Source organism: Rhizomucor pusillus (assembly GCF_041956525.1).
Source record: "Rhizomucor pusillus strain CBS 183.67 unplaced genomic scaffold VTP01scaffold_14, whole genome shotgun sequence".
In the NCBI taxonomy this organism is placed as follows: domain Eukaryota; kingdom Fungi; phylum Mucoromycota; class Mucoromycetes; order Mucorales; family Lichtheimiaceae; genus Rhizomucor; species Rhizomucor pusillus.
The window spans coordinates 88809-105995 of record NW_027192156.1 but is presented as its reverse complement, the minus strand read 5'-3'; the positions used below and the strand labels follow the sequence as shown (position 1 = coordinate 105995).

General features: G+C 43.8%; 11 protein-coding genes across 11 annotated transcripts; 7 read left to right on the top strand and 4 right to left on the bottom strand.

The window, feature by feature from the left end:
* Positions 1–217: 217 nt before the first annotated feature.
* VTP01DRAFT_2727 (uncharacterized protein) lies at positions 218–596 on the bottom strand (the record flags this gene model as incomplete). Its single annotated transcript, XM_069381220.1, has 2 exons — positions 218–378; positions 437–596. 2 exons carry the CDS (start codon positions 594–596, stop codon positions 218–220), a joined length of 321 nt encoding a protein of 106 aa, XP_069236934.1.
* Positions 597–661: 65 nt separating this feature from the next.
* VTP01DRAFT_2726 (uncharacterized protein) lies at positions 662–922 on the bottom strand (the record flags this gene model as incomplete). Its single annotated transcript, XM_069381219.1, has 1 exon — positions 662–922. One exon carries the CDS (start codon positions 920–922, stop codon positions 662–664), a length of 261 nt encoding a protein of 86 aa, XP_069236933.1.
* A 298-nt stretch (positions 923–1220) lies between these two features.
* VTP01DRAFT_2725 (uncharacterized protein) lies at positions 1221–1814 on the top strand (the record flags this gene model as incomplete). Its single annotated transcript, XM_069381218.1, has 1 exon — positions 1221–1814. The coding sequence occupies one exon, from the start codon at positions 1221–1223 to the stop codon at positions 1812–1814; it is 594 nt and encodes a 197-aa protein (XP_069236932.1).
* Positions 1815–2025: 211 nt separating this feature from the next.
* On the top strand, positions 2026–2538 carry VTP01DRAFT_2724 (uncharacterized protein; the record flags this gene model as incomplete). Its single annotated transcript, XM_069381217.1, has 1 exon — positions 2026–2538. The coding sequence occupies one exon, from the start codon at positions 2026–2028 to the stop codon at positions 2536–2538; it is 513 nt and encodes a 170-aa protein (XP_069236931.1).
* Positions 2539–2816: 278 nt separating this feature from the next.
* VTP01DRAFT_2723 (uncharacterized protein) lies at positions 2817–3758 on the bottom strand (the record flags this gene model as incomplete). Its single annotated transcript, XM_069381216.1, has 3 exons — positions 2817–3299; positions 3374–3434; positions 3502–3758. 3 exons carry the CDS (start codon positions 3756–3758, stop codon positions 2817–2819), a joined length of 801 nt encoding a protein of 266 aa, XP_069236930.1.
* Positions 3759–4704: 946 nt separating this feature from the next.
* On the bottom strand, positions 4705–5465 carry VTP01DRAFT_2722 (uncharacterized protein; the record flags this gene model as incomplete). The annotated part of the gene is made up of 3 exons (XM_069381215.1): positions 4705–4904; positions 4971–5003; positions 5162–5465. 3 exons carry the CDS (start codon positions 5463–5465, stop codon positions 4705–4707), a joined length of 537 nt encoding a protein of 178 aa, XP_069236929.1.
* Positions 5466–6366: 901 nt separating this feature from the next.
* VTP01DRAFT_2721 (uncharacterized protein) lies at positions 6367–7864 on the top strand (the record flags this gene model as incomplete). Its single annotated transcript, XM_069381214.1, has 7 exons — positions 6367–6551; positions 6619–6799; positions 6861–6932; positions 6996–7085; positions 7142–7295; positions 7362–7523; positions 7587–7864. The coding sequence occupies 7 exons, from the start codon at positions 6367–6369 to the stop codon at positions 7862–7864; spliced, it is 1122 nt and encodes a 373-aa protein (XP_069236928.1).
* Positions 7865–8441: 577 nt separating this feature from the next.
* Positions 8442–9194, top strand: VTP01DRAFT_2720 (uncharacterized protein; the record flags this gene model as incomplete). The annotated part of the gene is made up of 4 exons (XM_069381213.1): positions 8442–8626; positions 8691–8874; positions 8968–9039; positions 9102–9194. 4 exons carry the CDS (start codon positions 8442–8444, stop codon positions 9192–9194), a joined length of 534 nt encoding a protein of 177 aa, XP_069236927.1.
* Positions 9195–9223: 29 nt separating this feature from the next.
* Positions 9224–10070, top strand: VTP01DRAFT_2719 (uncharacterized protein; the record flags this gene model as incomplete). Its single annotated transcript, XM_069381211.1, has 3 exons — positions 9224–9473; positions 9548–9709; positions 9769–10070. The coding sequence occupies 3 exons, from the start codon at positions 9224–9226 to the stop codon at positions 10068–10070; spliced, it is 714 nt and encodes a 237-aa protein (XP_069236926.1).
* Positions 10071–10326: 256 nt separating this feature from the next.
* Positions 10327–13104, top strand: VTP01DRAFT_2718 (uncharacterized protein; the record flags this gene model as incomplete). Its single annotated transcript, XM_069381210.1, has 12 exons — positions 10327–10337; positions 10408–10550; positions 10693–10815; positions 10935–11138; positions 11203–11350; positions 11418–11499; positions 11565–11676; positions 11745–11866; positions 11934–12141; positions 12205–12734; positions 12837–12911; positions 12964–13104. The coding sequence occupies 12 exons, from the start codon at positions 10327–10329 to the stop codon at positions 13102–13104; spliced, it is 1899 nt and encodes a 632-aa protein (XP_069236925.1).
* A 1718-nt stretch (positions 13105–14822) lies between these two features.
* VTP01DRAFT_2717 (uncharacterized protein) lies at positions 14823–16939 on the top strand (the record flags this gene model as incomplete). Its single annotated transcript, XM_069381209.1, has 8 exons — positions 14823–15003; positions 15079–15150; positions 15240–15373; positions 15589–15675; positions 15759–15870; positions 15940–16061; positions 16138–16312; positions 16428–16939. The coding sequence occupies 8 exons, from the start codon at positions 14823–14825 to the stop codon at positions 16937–16939; spliced, it is 1395 nt and encodes a 464-aa protein (XP_069236924.1).
* Positions 16940–17187: the final 248 nt, after the last annotated feature.

Sequence of the window (17187 nt, the reverse complement as noted above, 5' to 3'; positions counted from 1 at the left end):
TTGTTACGGCAACTACCATAAATGAACCTCCTCTTGATATAGTTACCGTAAAAATGTACTTGGATTGTGCTATATCGACCATACGCCGGTTGAACAAAATGTTCGCGTTGAACTCTTGTGGGCGATTCATTGAAGATTTGCACAAATTCGACAAAATCGGATTATTTTATGTAAATGCTGAATATATATATAAATATGTACATGATAGAGCGTAGGATTAATGCGAGGATGATCGTCTTGTAGAGGGTGGTGGATTTACAATAGGAAGGCGGACGAGTGTTGGATTATCACCATCAGGTTGCTCTGGCGAGTTTGACGTATTCAGCAGCGCCATTGTGCGAAAAACATGATCCCAGTTAGTGACCGTGTCTGCTACGTCTTGTAGACGGCAGTTCTGTAAGTATGTTAAAAACGTACATTTTGACGTTGTACGTACCTTGCGCACCTTGGGACAGAGCTCTCATGTTCTTTGCAAGTTCTTCAAAGTACTGAACGAGCTGATCGCTGCGTTCCTTGATGGCAGTCAAGGCCTGCAGCTCCTGGGTCTTTTCGCGAACAAGCGCCAATTTGCGCTCATCGCTTGGCTGCTGGGTCATTGAAATGCGAAAAGTTAAGCGGGGAGGAGGACGAGCAATGCGATTGTTATTATTTTTATTATTTGTTAAGGCGGAGGGTAATCCCACTGTGCAAATGTTTCTAAACGCTGCAGATCAACGGCCATTCTTGGTTTAGGCATGGCTGGTGATGTTATGACTTCTTCTCTGTGCTCTGCGATGCTCGTGCTGTTATTTGATGAAGCAAATGTGGATACCGTGGATCCCTTGCGACTTGTTCTTTTGTGGCTACTGCTACTGCTACTGTTACTTTGCCGTCTCGAGTGTCGCCATGGCCCCAATATAAATGGCATGGAAAACCAGGACATAACGGCGAAAACGGATGAACCTTGGCTCGATAATATTGATTAAAACAGAAAAGGAAAAAAGGAAGAAGCATATACTTTCCTTCCCGCATTGCCCAACAAAAGACACAGTGAAACCGATGTCTTTACGCAGAAGACCATGGGTTATGGTTGCCGGGCGACTTTTTTTCCATGCAAATCCCTTGAACACATATACGCATCTTTTTTCCAAAACCAACGGTAAGAACGAATGATGTATACGTGTTGCGCGATATTAGCTTCGTTTTTCGTATTTGCCGCGTTCATACTGGAACTGTGGGTGATGATCGGGCAATTGTCCACGCGACCTTTCATCCAGTGGATCAATTTTTGCCAAGTTACCAACCACAGCAACCAGCAAAGTTACACGTTTAATCTGTGGAACTACTGCACTCAACAACCGGACGGCAACTTGGCAGGCTGCCAGCATCCAACAGCTGCGTACAATTGGGCGAATGCGCCGTTTGTCCAGCAAGCATTGCCTGACATCGCATCAAAACCGCACGTCGCAGGTCTCTTCTATGCTCTGTTTATCCTGTACTTTATCGGCATGATTTGGAGCTTTTTGCTCTGGCTGTCAAGCTTGCCCATGTGTTGCATCCGTCGTCGCGGTGCTTCGTACTGCATGGCACCCGCAACTGTTATCAATTTCTTCATCATGCTCGTCGCGCTTATCCTTGCCTTGGTCGCTATCCTGCGTGGTCTCAAGCTGCTTACAGATGCTGATAATAACTGGACTGGCCGCGCTGGATGGTCCCTCTGGATGACAATCGGTGCTGTCATCTCGTTGCTACTTGCTTCGCTGTGCTACTGCTGCATCGGTGCTCGCGGCGGCGGTAGAAGCAGGGGTCGTGTTGGCGATACTTACAAGGCTTAAATCTTTCTTCTTTAATGCTCTTTCTTCATTACTTTAGATCGGCAGTCGATGTGTGTTGTTCTGTATTCTTGCTTGTCCTATTCCTTACAATTTGTTGGTCTTTATTTCATTCAACAATCAAAATATACTGTAATTTAATGATAATAATGGCGATTTTTTAGATTACACTTTATAGCAGTGCTGTAGTCTTTCAGGTCTTGAAATCTTTCCAATGAGCTTAAAGTCGAAACAAAAACACCCTTCATATTTGCATAATGTGACATCAATGCCCCACACCCCGCCGCTTATATCCAAAAGGATAAAGACCCCTCGCCCAGAGGTCCACAACATTTCTCTCTCTCTTGTACTTTACATTTTGTACGAAATGTCAGGATTCCTTGCACCTACTCGCCAAAAAGTTATCCAATTCCTTGCTATCGACAAGGAAATCTTTCCAATGCTCGCTGCAGTCAGCTTGACCACCTTGACGGCAGGCTTCGTCGCCGGTGAGAAGATCCAGCAGTACAATTCGGAACGCAACGTGTCTGTTGCAGAGGGAGGATACCCTTGGGACGATACGGCTAGCGAACCTGCCACCACCAGCGACCACATAGTTTACAAGTACAAGTTCCACAAGAATGGTAACCCAGAAGGACCATTGATGACCGCACCGCCTGCCATGGTCGAATACCAGGTGCCTGTACATCTCCCCAAGGACCAAATCCCAAAGCAAATGCTAGCCTAAAATTTATTAAAAAGATGGGCTGTCCCTTGTTTGTGCGTAAATAGCTCCACCTACTTCTGTGATCAGAAAATAATAAAAAAAATTAAAAAGAGAGAAAGAGAGAGAATGTAAATATATTGAAAGGGTATATTTAAAAGTGAGTACTTTGTTCCAGGTCTTTGGAGCGATATTCAGCTGAAAACTATGTACAGGTGCTGCAGCAGGAGGGTAAAGCTTCGAAACGACGGGAAAGGAGCGATAATTAAAATGTATAGCGGGAGTAACGTCTAGGTGAGGTTTTACTCTTCAATGTGAGGATGGTGTGTGACGGTTGCAATGGATATCGAGGAGTTGCGGCGTCGTTTGATGATTTGATTATTGTCGAGTATATTGGCATGATGATGGTGGTGGTGATGATGATGTTGAACGGGGTTGTAAGGTGGGGTGAGAGGAAATCGTATGTGTGCCACGTTGTTGTTGTTGTCAACAGCAGCAGCAGCGTTGGCGGCAGTGGCAGCGGCGGTGGCAGGAGATACGCTGGTGTTGTCATCGTCAACAACGTGTCTGGGCCGTTTTCTGTTGCATGGCAGAGCGGATTTGGCTGGAGGCACCAAATCGAGTTGCGTTAGCTCTACTAAAAGCGATTGTTGGGACAAAGCATGTGCAAGCAATTGATCTCCGTATTCCTGCAGAGCTTCCAGGCGGACTCTAAGGTCAAAGTTGCATAGAAACAAAAATTCGATCTCCAGCTTGTTGAGTTCCAGCAGTGGTAGTCCGCCAACCTATTTTTTGTGTAAACAACAAAGCTGAGTATACGATGCTCATTCACCGATAGCTACATATAGCTGGGGCTTACTTTGGCGTAGCGTGTGTTTGGATAAAATACATCGGATGTGAATTTTGAAGCTACTACGATGCTGTGAAAGAACAATGGATCAACTTGAGCTCTTTACTAGGTCTACTCGCTGTGCGCGTATGTGTTACCTAGTGATAAGTAGCCGATGTATGTTGAGTGAACACAGAGCAAATCGACCGCGTCGTAACTTTGCAATTCGATCAAAATAGACGAGCAGAGATATGAGTACTTCGTTGTGGAATGGTGTGAATTTCAAGATTCTTGCTAGATAGGTGCTGATTTTGATACCCGGGACGCTACGTGAATGGAACAGTGTGACATTGGACTGAGCAGTAGATAGAGCATCGTTCGCGCGGATGACCGACTCCAGCAAGTTGGCAACCATTCTTACAAGTGTTGATACTGGGAATTTGGCAATATCGAGTCGACAGCGGCGATTCATTTGATATTAAACAGAAAGAGAGAAAGAAAAAAAGAAAAAGAGAGAAAAAAGGAAGAAGGAAAAAAGAAGAAGGGGACCTTGGTAAATAGTCTACCTCCTTCTTTATCACATCCACCGGAAGTCTGGGTCCGTTGCATGATGACAGCTAATGAAAATCACTCGGCTTGCCCTTACTGTAGGCCCTTCTCCCGCGTGCATTCCTCGACAGGTTTGGATTGGCCAGAGTAGATTGACCATTCCAAGCCATTCTCCATTTGACCCTATGCGATTGATAATTTTGGCCCACGTGTCTCCGCCGCCCATTATTTTCTATTTTCCATTTTCCATTTGGGCAAGTCCATGTGGGGCACGCTTGTCTCGGAACGCTCCTTTCTTGTGCACGCGCTGGTAACCACTGGCTGGCTGGCTCAATCCTTTGACAACTTCACCGGGACGGAAAAAAAACGTTCGGTAACCATCGACACGCAGACAGGTTCGCCTTATTTGGCTTAACCGGGTTTCAGTCGACATGGACGCGATCAAAGATTTTAACAACTCAATCTCGACTTGAATCACGATTGCTCACCTATCAGCGAAATCTTGTCGTTTGTTTTACTGACCGTCCTGACATCGGCGGGGCACAATCTGTCTTTTTTTTTCCGTTCATCCCCAACCCGTTGTCGCAAGGGAACAATCCTTGAAACAGAATAATCGTGCAACGTGAAACAGTGGCAGGATACAATCAATCCACTTATCAGCCCTGTTATCACGCTTTGCCAATGTCCAATAGAGAGAGACAGCAAAGCTAATCTACATCAACGAGCTAATTGTAGATCTCCATCATTGAGAAAAGATCAGGGATATCACGCTGTGCTCTCTTTCTCTGTGTATATTGGATGGTCTATCTCGTTCATTTCAGGGACCACAGGCGGTGAGAATTCTTGACTGCTGCATGGACCGAGTGGCTCTTTCTCTGTGCACACACGAATGATTTGCGCACATGGCGCGTGACATTACGAGAAATCATCCCTGATATGGCGTCATTGACTTTAGCAGTTACCCAGATCCTGAAAAAGACCCAGCCAACGTTTAGCGTTGTGGACGGATTACCTAATTGCATTAGCAATACCTCGCTTTTATCCAACTAGCAACAACAGCAGCAACCTTTTCATTTACTTGTCAGTGCTCTGATCTTACAAGGAATGGCACCTATGGGAATAAATACATTTAGCAATCTTGTGGTTACAAAACATTTTAATCAAACTTTTTTGCCGGTCAGAAATAACTTGAGTATTCGCAAAAGATAGGAAAATGATCGAAGACATGATTGCTTTTTATTTCTCTTGCTTTGTCAACTAGCAACGCACCCGTTTGCATTGTCTGTTCAGCGATGTAACTTGAAGATGCTGGGTTCCTATTGCTTGCATCGCATACTGGCATAATTTTCGTCACAGCAAGCTTCGAAGGATTTCTTGCCTTGGGGTGTAAGGTCCAAGCAATACTCGTTCGCATCGAGCAGACACCACCGGCTCGAGTGCAGCACTCTTGTTGGGTGTCTTTGTAGAGCGGGGAACCACTGATATCGTAGCAATAGCATCGGTCGGCGAGAGCAGTACTTGATGTGATGGCCAGGATACACGCAGCAACAGCGATAACAGTTTTGGAGAGCATTATGTGCAGTTTGGACAGGTGCGAACGATGACGAGAGATGGCGAACGGTCTCATCCATTTATATAAGGTCATATACAGGAGCAGCAGCAGCAGCAATCATCTGCAGGAGTAAAGGCGATGTACGCCACCGGATCAAGGAAGGCGCAGCTGCAGCCTGCACATTGCATTGCTCTAACAAGCTCTACAACCATAGCACTGCGTTGAGATTTCAAATACTTTCAACGTCTTAGACGTTCTAGTAGAGTTATGTATCCTTTACATAGATTGTAAGAGTTCGGGTTCGTTTACCTGGAGAGGTAAGCCAAGCCCGATCTCTCTTTCCATGTTCCGGGATATTGGTTCTAAGATGTCTTAAGCAAGCAGAAATATGGACTAACATGCTCTTTAGTTGGTGATTGAATTGTTAGGCTTGTGATCACTTAGCACGACCTTCTGCGAGATATTTTTTGCTTCCTCGCAAGGACTCCATAATACAAGCAAGAACTCTATTTTCGATATAGTGTCCCCTTATGGATAAAATGTATATCGTCTTGGAAATTAGAAATTGAATTTTGTTTGCGCCACACACTCTGATTTGAGTGGCAATGCATTCAAAACCGTTCGCCATGTCTCGCCCAATTCAGACAAGTAGCATCCTTGCACAACGTCTTTTTCATCCCTTTTTGACATGCTTTTCCATAGATGTGACATTTTCGTTTAGCTTCACAAAAACATCTACTTCACGATGCCATAGTTGAATTTGGACCGCTCGAATTAGATAATGCTCAAAGTGCTAAGGGGGTACAAAATGCTGAGCCGCACTGCAATTTAATGTTTCTCGGCATAAAGGCTGGTTCACTTCTGGTAATATATATAACACAAATGGAAAGTGCTTCTTTCCCTCACTCTTTACAAACTTAGCATGACTACCATTACCGATCGAATCCACGTACATGCCCAGTCATACAATGAACTTGCTCAAAAGATAGACCCTGCACTTGAACGAGAACTCGAAATTGCGGTTGACGAATGCGAAGTTGAACGAGATCGAGTAGACTTGCTTATCAAGGACAAGCATGCGAAATATCTACAAGTGGCGGCAAAGGCGTAAGCATGTTTTTAGCACATAATAGCACGGACTAGATCATTCATAAAACGACAACATTTGATGAAGCAAAGAGGAATTTCAGCGTTTACGAAAACTAAAGAATACATCCATGCGATACATGAGCGGCAGCAAGCGCGAAAAGAGGATGGCTAGCGAGCAACAATACCAAGCGCTTTTTGAAAGGGAACAAACATACAAGAATGATGTTGAAAATCTCTCACGCAGACTGGATGAACTGAGTAGACAGGTATGTGTGGTTGATATATTTTTTGTCATCAAATCACCTGATCGCTCACATCCCAATCAAGCACGCTGAACTGGCAAGCCCATTAAATGACATTAAAGCAGCCCGCGGGCGTTTACGTGCACTTATGGATGAGGTAAATTATGCGTTTGGAAATTGAAATGGAAGGAGGATATGGTACCAATTTCATATAAAATAGATATTCGATGCACCTCACGATTCCTCGTTTCCTCTTGAGCCGCAGTTAAAGAAGGCTGAACTGCAAGAATACCTTAAACAAAGAGCAGAGGTGAATATTGCTTATTAGGTATAATAGATTGCTTGTATTTAGAATGTATTTCTCAGACCTCCGAAGACCGAGATCGCTACGAAGAAGCAGAGCATACTCTGACGCTGGCTTCTAAGGCTCTCATCAAAACGCTTAAAACTCTTGATTCTGCAACGCAGCCAGCACCTTTAGGGACGTCTGTAGAATATTACCGCTTCATGCGCTTCGAAGGTGAAGTTGATTCATGCATGGCATATCAGTTTGCAGCTTACTAAATAAGATGACTTATTTTCGCAGCCGCCAAAAAGATCGTCCCGCATGAAATCCAGCGCCGCCTCGTTGCTGCAAAGGAAAAGGTTCCAGAGATACCCAACAAGGATCGTCTTGACTGTGGCACGCTAGGCGGTTTCATGATTATGAGGTTTGATGACCCCAGGTATATCAGCAAATCCTGGAAAAGTATGTGCAATGAAGTAGGAAAAGTTATTATCGCGCAAATACTGAATTTAGTCGACGTTACAGTGACAGCAAAGCGTGGATACATGTCATTGTACGCAGTTCATAGCGACATAGCATATGCGATCAGATGGACCCGTCAACGAAAACACGAACTGAATAACTTACTGGACCATTTGCGATACATCATAAATACCACGGAAAGCGCCCTCGAGTATGAAAGGAGGAGAATCATAGAGTACACTCTTTCTGGTGGAACGCTGGAAGCTCTTTTCCATGAAGAGCGGCAGCAGGAACCGCCAAGATACGATCTACCTCCTCCTTCCTACGAAGAAGCCGTCTAGCAGACTCCTGTTAGAAATGTAATGCTCTGTACGTAGTATATGTATATATCCTTGGAACGAAACCTGTATATTCTTTTATTTCCTTCGTCCTTATCCCCGTTATTCCCCACAGTTGTCGCATATCCCTTTCATCTTTGAAGATTGATATTCTAGGAATGAAACTTGGGTATCACAGTATCACCTGGGCGCTATCAAGCACACAGATTTATTTTACGATTCCTGATTTCCGTTTTACCCGCTCCTAAGGCAGAAAAAATATTCTGCAAGTAGAAAATACTCGTGGAACAAACGCTACGAGCAAAGCCGTCGTCTAATCCTTTTTTATACCTACGTGGGATAAGCATTAGATGCTTACTATGTGCTAAGACCCACAAGGACTTGCTTGCAATGCAGGGTCCTAGAAACCAGCAGTAACTTTTCTGGATATTACTACGTAATAACACACGTGGGGCTGGGCATGGTCTGTGCTAAGCTTGTGCCACAAGGCGGGTTTCAACATATTATTATTTTTAGATTCATTAGTGCCGCGCGGCAGAATTTCTGCCTGTCTTTCTTGCTTTTCTTCATTTGAAAAAGAATGTCAACAATTTCGGAGCGTATCCATGCAAATGCTGATTTATACAAGCAACTTGTAGACAAGATCAATGACGCGACCGAGCAAGAACTGTCTGCAGCGCATGAACACTATCGAGCTGAACGTAATCGAGTAACTTTGAAAATTCAAAAGAAGCAGACAACACTTTCACGTTTATCAAGACGATCGTAAATGTTCTTTATGACTATACGCCAAAGAAGTACGCACTCACTAAGAACTACGTACATTTAGCAAACAGGAATATGAGCACCTACGGAAACTCAAGAACTCGTCCAGCATTTCGCTTCTCTTTGGCAACAAACGAGGAAAGCTTGATGAGGCGGAGCAAAGTTACGTTGCAGCGTTTGATACCGAGCAAGCTTGCAAGCTTGAAATAGAGCGACTGTCACAGGAACTTCACATTTTATCCCAAAAGGTAAGGACCAATCTTTTTTCTACCGGTCACGATAGCATCTGATGCTTACTTGCATTGTTCCGTGTAACCAAAAAATAATAACAATGAAATCAGGAACAAGAGTCAAAGTTGCGTCTAGATACCATCCGAGCTGCGCGTCGCGTACTAGACCGATTACTAGCACAGGTAATAATACATAGAACCGATTCATTTGTGAATATCGTATTAACGAGCCGAGTCGCTAATAGATATTTTCTATCCACGATCCAGGTTACCATCTTCAGCCGCAGCTTCAAAAAGCAGAGTTGGGAGAGTATCTGAAGCAGGAATCAAAGATATAACTTCGAACATATACAATGCATTCCGTGAAATGAGCTCAATAGCATCTAACCTATCTTGCACCCAGGTTCTTCAACATGAGAAGCGATACGACGAGGCAGAGACATGCTTAAAGCTCGCAACAGAGTCCTTGGGCAGGGCTGTAAAAACTCTTGAGGGAGCAAAGGAATCGTCAACCGGCGATAAGCTATTGGTTTATGCATCTACTCCAAGTAATCGGGGGTTCTTCGCACCTAAACAGAGAGATCCGTACAATGCACACCGGTTTAAATATTTTGACAGTAAATATTTTTGGCCCTCAATTAGAAATGTATGCGTATAGTGGCTAATCGCACAATATCTGCTACCGCAATAGAGGCACAGGGGATTATCTTGACAGATGTATATCGACGGCTGACGCTTGCAAAAGAGCTCGTTCCAGAGATGCTAAATGCAGATCGTCTCGATATTAATCTGGCGCAAGGATTTCTGAGACTAGACTTTAAAACCACTATAGAGTTTGCAGAATCATGGCCAAGTACGTAAGAATCTAACTTTATACGTATAATGATAATCATTCACACTCTAATTATTCAGCTATCACGAAGCGAGTTCACATTGACATCAACAACATACGCAGCGAAGTAACGCAGTCAATGAGATGGATCCGTGAACGCTTGCGGGAAATGCGTGAGGAACTGGACCGTCTGAAAGTCACCATAACTGTCAACCGCAGAGCTATCGAATACGAACAGAAGCGGATCATAGAGTATGTCCTCGCTGGCGGTTCAATTGATACGCTGTATAAACAAGAGCGACAGCAGCCGCCGCCAGACTATGAAGTGGCACCTCCCAGATACGAAGTCCGTACGAGCGTTGGAGCATTGTCAGATAATTAGCATCCCATTCCTGTAATTATTCCGATCTCCACATCATTGATCTTTATGTATATAAAAATATATTTACATTTGTACGTAGCATGCAACTGAATAATCCGCACTGCAAAGTAGACAGACCATGTAGAAAGAAAGGGGGCAAAATTATCAAAAGAAAATAATTATGATCTAACGATGCTGCAGGGTGATCAGTCAAGCTGGATATTGTACAGGAAGATGTATTTAGAGATTATTCAACGGCTATCCTTCATGGAGACAAATGTCGCACACGTCCGTCAATATTTTGCTACAGATCGGCACATATACATGCTATTCTTACATTGTTGGTTCCGGTTTCTAGTGACACAAGCATGCCTATCTCTACCGACGCACGTTACGGTTTCTTGGGTGGATCAAGCAATTTGGGGTCTCGTGCCTGTCCTGTCTCCGTGGCCTCAGCGACGACAAACAAGTTCATGAAAACTCCGCGGCATCGTTGCCTTGGTAACAGCGGTACACAAACACCAATTTCGTAGCAATATATATAAACTCATCCATCGTTGTCCTTTTCACAGCCCTCCTTCAAGTATGCAAGCACTATCAACTCTCTCTAAAGCATCCACTGCTATCGATATAATTCTGACAGCTCTCGAGTGCATCTCTGATGAAAGGTTCTGGCAACGAGTCTTTGGTCAACGTATCCTGGAGCTAGGCAAACGCTACTTCGGGAACGACTTTGTACTTCTAAGTATGGGGTTCTACATTGCATGTAAGCTAAATCACATTACCATTGCACTTGGAGTATAACTTACCACTCAATAACTCCAAATTATTAAGCCATATTGCGAACAAGGGTGGGGGATCTTATGACCCATCTGTGGCAGAAAGGGCAGTTGCAAAAGAATCTTGTCGAAGTACAAGTAGATACGTACGATACATTATACAAGGCAATAGATTACTTTGTCCGCAAAAACGCTAAAGCGATACCTGATCTACGACGGACAATCGCCTCTTACTCTCCTGATGATGTATACCCGCCCGTCAGTGGAAACGGTGGCCAAGAACGGCTGCCAACGCTTATATTTACCCCACGTACGTGTGTATATGCTCCTTATTCGTCCTAGCAAATGACGTATAAACTTTTCTCTCTTTTTAGCGGCCGAGGTCGTGGAGGAAGTGGAGTACAAGGGTCATCGGATTTGGGCAAGCCGAGCAGCAGATGATGAAAATAACAACCGCAATACTCCCAGCACTAGTTTTGGCGGCGGGTACGGCGGGCAAGGTCCACGCAAACTCACTATCTAGTAAGCCAAGGGGAAAAAGATTTGATGACGGCAGCATTTACTAACAAACAGTTATTATCGATGAAAGTATGGAAGGCAACTCCTTGTCGACGCTTCAGCAATTTATGCAAGAATGGGCCGACATATACAACAGAAGGCATAGCAACCAGGTACACAGAAAGTCTCGGCATTAAGCACCAATTGAATAGGCTCATCAGACAATCCTTTCATTTAGATGACTATTTACAAGGCAAACGCTTGGAATTGGTACGCCCATAAAACCATGGAGCCTCGGCAATTGCAAACTGTCGTGTTGAAGGAAGGCTTAAAAGAGAAGCTTATCCAAGGTTAGATCTTGAACTTATTAACCGGTGCGCTTCAGGAGGTTTGCTAATCCTCAAATTCTGTGCTTCAGACATGGATACTTTCCGTCGACGCAAAAATTGGTACAAAACAAGAGCAGTCCCTTACAAAAGAGAATACTTGCTACATGGACCGCCCGGCACCGGCAAGTCTTCGCTTATCCAAGCTATTGCAGTATGTATTTAGCGAGCGTTGATGGTCTCCCATCATTTCAATGGCTAAAAGGAAAGCGGATTTTAAGGGTCACGTTGGTGTGAATATCTGCCTTGTCAACATCCAAGAGATACTAGACGATGAAGCTTTTGCAAAGTTACTAGAAAACTCGCCGACGAATTCAATTATTGTTCTCGAAGACATTGATCATTACGGAAACGGCCTGGGAAACAAGAACTTGAGCTTGGCAGGGCTTTTGAATGCGTTCGACGGTATTCAAGGACAAACAGGCTCCAGTAAGTAGCTGTCAAGGAGCACATTTTACAAAGTACCACATGGAATAATCTGTTATGTATCAGTGATTTTCATGACGTGCAACAACATTGACATGATCCCACCTCCACTGCTGCGCCCAGGCAGAATCGATGTCAAAATTCTGATGGATTATGCAGATACACAGCAGATCGAGGAGATGTTCTTCAAGTTCTTCTACGACCCAGAGAACGTGAGCGCGCAAACGTCTGATAAAGAGTACATAAATACCCTAAAGTGGCGCTTTGCCAGCAAGATCCCTGAAGGCAAAGTGACTACTGCAGAGCTCGAAAGCTACTTTATTTTCATATGGATGGAATCCGATCCTCAAAATCTAGAAGACGGCATATTTGATCGCGTATTTCAAGGCATTCCCGAGTTTCTGAAAACGGTGCAGTTTGACCGCAGGCAAGCGATGCGGCACTATGGAAAGGACAAGACTTACAACAACAGCAAGACCAAGGTGGCCACTGCTGCTGGTGCAACGGAGGAATCCAAAGAAGCGGAGCTTGACGCAATCTCGGATGCCTCGACAGTAAATGGCGACGGATCTTTGGATCCTTCTTCCGGTCAAATCGTAAAGAAAATAGCCGTTGCATGTACATAATTAACCTAAAAAGTTTCTGCAACAATAGTGTTATTAAAGATGCCGTAAACCATATTCACATCACCTACATAGGAAGTTGCTGTCTGTTCGAGAGTGACTACTAACTATCTGTCCGAGGCGAATCACTTGTTCATGAACCGGGGTGCTGTGAGTTTGCTGCTGCTCGGAATAGCCTTGAAGTACACAATCGGGAACTCAGGGCTGTTCTCGGTTCAGGATTCATCGCCGTCCACAAATCGCAGAATGTTACGAATGCTGGAAGGAGCAGGACCGTTTTAGACTCCGAGACGCACCTACAAGGAACGTCAACGAGATTGACGCCTTCGAGACTTTGCTATAATGTAGCTACCTCGATTTTCCGTATTGAATGATATCTTTGAACTGTCCCATGTCATAAAATTTGCTCAGCTTTTATATGATACCAAACAGCCAGGCTTTGCAACGAGGCTGGCCACCAGACTTGCACGGGGGATCCACTGGCCTCATTCATCGTCGCAGCAGCCTTTATCGTTCTAGTCAGAGCCGCTTCTGTGTCAATTATGAGAGCTATGATAATATGGTGGCTGCTGCACTTAAACGTCAACCTCGACAAGATTACGGACGCGTATGTCAACTATGGCTACTAGTTTTACTTTTCTTAATGCTCTGTCGAAGTTCTTCTAAAAGCTGCTTCATATAGTAACTCGTCGAGGACCAGACTGTTGTCATGAAATATATTCTTTTTCCTTAATGTCAATATATCTTGATATTATTTTTCTCCATCGCCACAAAGCCTTCTCTTTTTTCTGAGCATCATCTTGGTCAAATTTCTTGGGGTTGGGAACCTCACAAGTGTTGTTAAGTCTTAATGTTACGTTTTGTAGGCTCGGTCGTAAAATAGTTTTCTGCACTTTCACAGCTCTCGATTGTTTATCATATCGATTATTCTTCGTATAAGCACAGTCGTCGATCGTTGGATCATTTGAAGAAATACGCCGATATGCGTGATAAACACCCAAGACTTGTCTCCAAGTAGGACACATTCTACAAGCGTTGAAGCGTATTGTTCTATCGCGTCTTCGATGGTGATGCTGCGGAAAGGATCGAACTATAGCATTGTGCTGACGTGTGCTTTCCCTTCGAGTTTATGATACATCAAATCTTCCACTCAATTAAATCTTATCGAGCGATTTTGGAAGCTTTTCCATATATTCATGGGATGGTTGCAAACTAAAACTACGGCTATATTGAACGCGTTTTAGAAGCATTCACCAAGCGTTGGAGACAGGCTTACGTTGTTCAATCGCATCGAGCTTCATTTCAAAAGCTTGTGCTCCAACACGCTCGGAAGGACTATGTGATGTATCTTTCGGGAGAAAATTCTGGAAACAAGGTTATTGCATAAACCGCTTGTCCATGGGCACAGATCTGCTACAGCAACTTGTAGACACATCAATGGTGAATGATCCTGCCAGATAGTATACTGCGCCTGTCCTTTGAAGCAATTTTTCTGATTCAAAAAAAGCGCTGTTGACTCATTCTTTCTTCTATGTTCTCAAAGGCTTTTGTAAAACAATCGTTTGTGACACACAATCACCCTGAATCCGAGATTTTACAGAAGTCTCTTTACTGTGCGGAAATCGCAACAAGAATCACGAAGAGGTTATATGTATATGTGTTAATTAAAGTGTCAACGATGTATCTGGCGAGCCCTTCAAAGAAGCATCTGATTAAAAAATCAAAACTTGTCTGGTTAGCTGCCACGTTGCATGTTAGTGACGCTTTCTCGTGGCGCGGACCTAGCCTCTTTGCGTTTAGAGGATGACTCACGTCGATGAAAGAAATTACATTCATACTATGCAGCTTGTCTTAGGCTTGGCGCTTGTACTTTGCTGCGATGGGCAGACTCTATGTCTTGCTGTCGTACGTGATAGGTGCTTGCGTACACACATACGAAACCGCAGCAAAGGCTTCTTTTTCCTGGCCCAGCCTGCGACCCTGGTAAACAAACATATAAAAAGGGAGGATGAGTCTCCGTCATGTTCGGCATATCGAACCTCGCCCGTTATCCGACCAGAAATGCAAGTCCAGTCCACCCTCTCCCGTGTTTCTACAACCGTTGATACGCTCTTGACGATTTTGGAATGCATCTCCGATGAAAAGTTCTGGCAACGAGTCTTTGGTCAGCGCATCCTGGAGCTAGGCAAACGATATTTCGGAAATGGCTTTGTACTTCTCAGCATGGGCTTCTACGTTGCATGTAAGCTCGTATATATATATATATATATATATTTATCAAAAGTATGCTCGACTAACGATGGTACATTTAATCAAGCTATTTTACGAACACAGTGGCAGAAACTTCTGGCTTATTTGTGGCAGCGAAGACAGCAGCAAGAGGTCAAGAGTACTGTGGAAGTACAAGTAAACATTTGCGACAATGCATATCAAGCGATAGACCACTTTGTTCGCAAGAATGCAAAAAAAAAATCCCAGACCTGAAACGATCAATTGCTTCATACGCTAAAGCAGACGAAAACGACGAGGATACACACGATGCTAGTTTGGAACGGTTACCAAAACTCGTCTGCAAGCTAACGTATCTTTTAGCGGTCGATATTGTACAGGAAGTCGAGTACAAAGGACACCAGCTCAAAATCAGCAGAAAAGAAGATAAATAAGTCCCGCGAAAGAAGGAAAATGATAGTTACGGGTGGGATCTTTACGACGAGAATGATGGGTCTTCGTCTGTCGATTTCCCAAATACACTCATTATCTCGTAAGTAAACACTTGCTAAGACATGCTTTGGATTAAAACCAGATATTGATCGCATTGGCTGCGTAGAATGGAGGACACCACATTGTCAACACTCCAGCAATTCATTCAAGAGTGGGCCGATATGTACAACAAAAAGCGAACAATAACAAATGGGTAAGCTCAAGCATTAAATTTTATTATTGTTATTATTTTTATTTTTGAACGTAATGTTTAACTTGCAACTCTCTTTGACCTAGATTACTATCTACAAACCGCAAGTATGGAGCTGGCGCAATCACAGGAAAACAGAGCTCCGTGAACTACAAACTGTAGTCCTGAAAGAAGGCATAAAGGAGAAGATCATCAGAGGTATCACCATGAATTTTTGCTCTACGACTCTCAAAATACACCAACTGACAAACTATTGTATTGATTTAGATTTGGTTGCTTTCCGGCGACGTGAAAAGTGGTACAAGGCACGAGGAGTACCCTACAAGAGAGGTTTCTTGTTGTATGGACCACCCGGCACAGGCAAGACTTCATTTATCCAGGCACTCGCAGTATGTATTATAACCACGCGGCTAAGTGAATGTCAACAGAGTAGAGTTTATTCACTCTAAACTCTTGCAAATATAGGGTCACATGGGCATGAATATCTGCTTACTCAACGTTCGAGAGTTAAGCGATGAATCTTTTGCAAAGTTGATGGAGAGTGCACCTAACAACTCGGTTATTGTCCTCGAGGACATTGACCACTACGGAAACGTTACGGATGGTGGTGGTAAAGTGAGCTTGGCCGGTTTTGCTGAACGTTTTGGACGGTATGCAGAGCCAGTCTGGTACATGCAAGTACTAAATTCACACTTTTGATGATTCTTTTAACGTAAAAGCGTATCGCTAACACCGATTCCTTTTGTTCTAAACAGTGCTCTTTATGACGTGCAATAATATTGACAAGCTTCCACCTCCGTTGCTGCGGCCAGGCAGAATCGATGTCAAAGTTTTGATTGACTATGCAGGTCGTCAGCAGATCGAGGAAATGTTCTTCAAGTTCTTTGGTTACGACCCGGAAACTCTGGAAGTTATCGTGGATGGCTATGGAAAGGAGCGTATTGATAACCTGAAACGCCAGTTTGCTAGCAGGATTCCCGAAGGCAAGGTCACCACGGCTGAACTCGAGAGCTACTTTATATCACTTTGGATGGAATGCGCCCCTGAAAACCCAGCGGAGGGTATCTTTGACCGCGTGTTCGATGGCATCCCAGAGTTTCTGAAGAAGGTCGAGTTTGACCGAAAGCAAGCGATGCGGCATTACGGAGCGGACAAGAAGAAGGATGAAGATACTACTGCTGCAAAGAAGCAGGAGAAGACAGCAGAGACAGTCGACAGTGGAACAGAGTCGGTTGATACATGGCCATTGGACGAAAAGGAGCTTTAGATGACATATTATGAATACTGTTGTCACAACTTGCAATGTATATATCCTTTCATTCAAATACCAATAATGATAAATTGTAATATATATATCACTAAAGAAACGTAACAAAATGGTTTATCTCTTACTGAAATATTATAAAATTACAAAAGCAGTCGAGGCACTCCTAAAATTAGACAGACAAACACCAATGCAGGCTCGTGATGGAAGCTGCTTATGGGACATGTATATGTCACTGTGTCTGTCTCTAT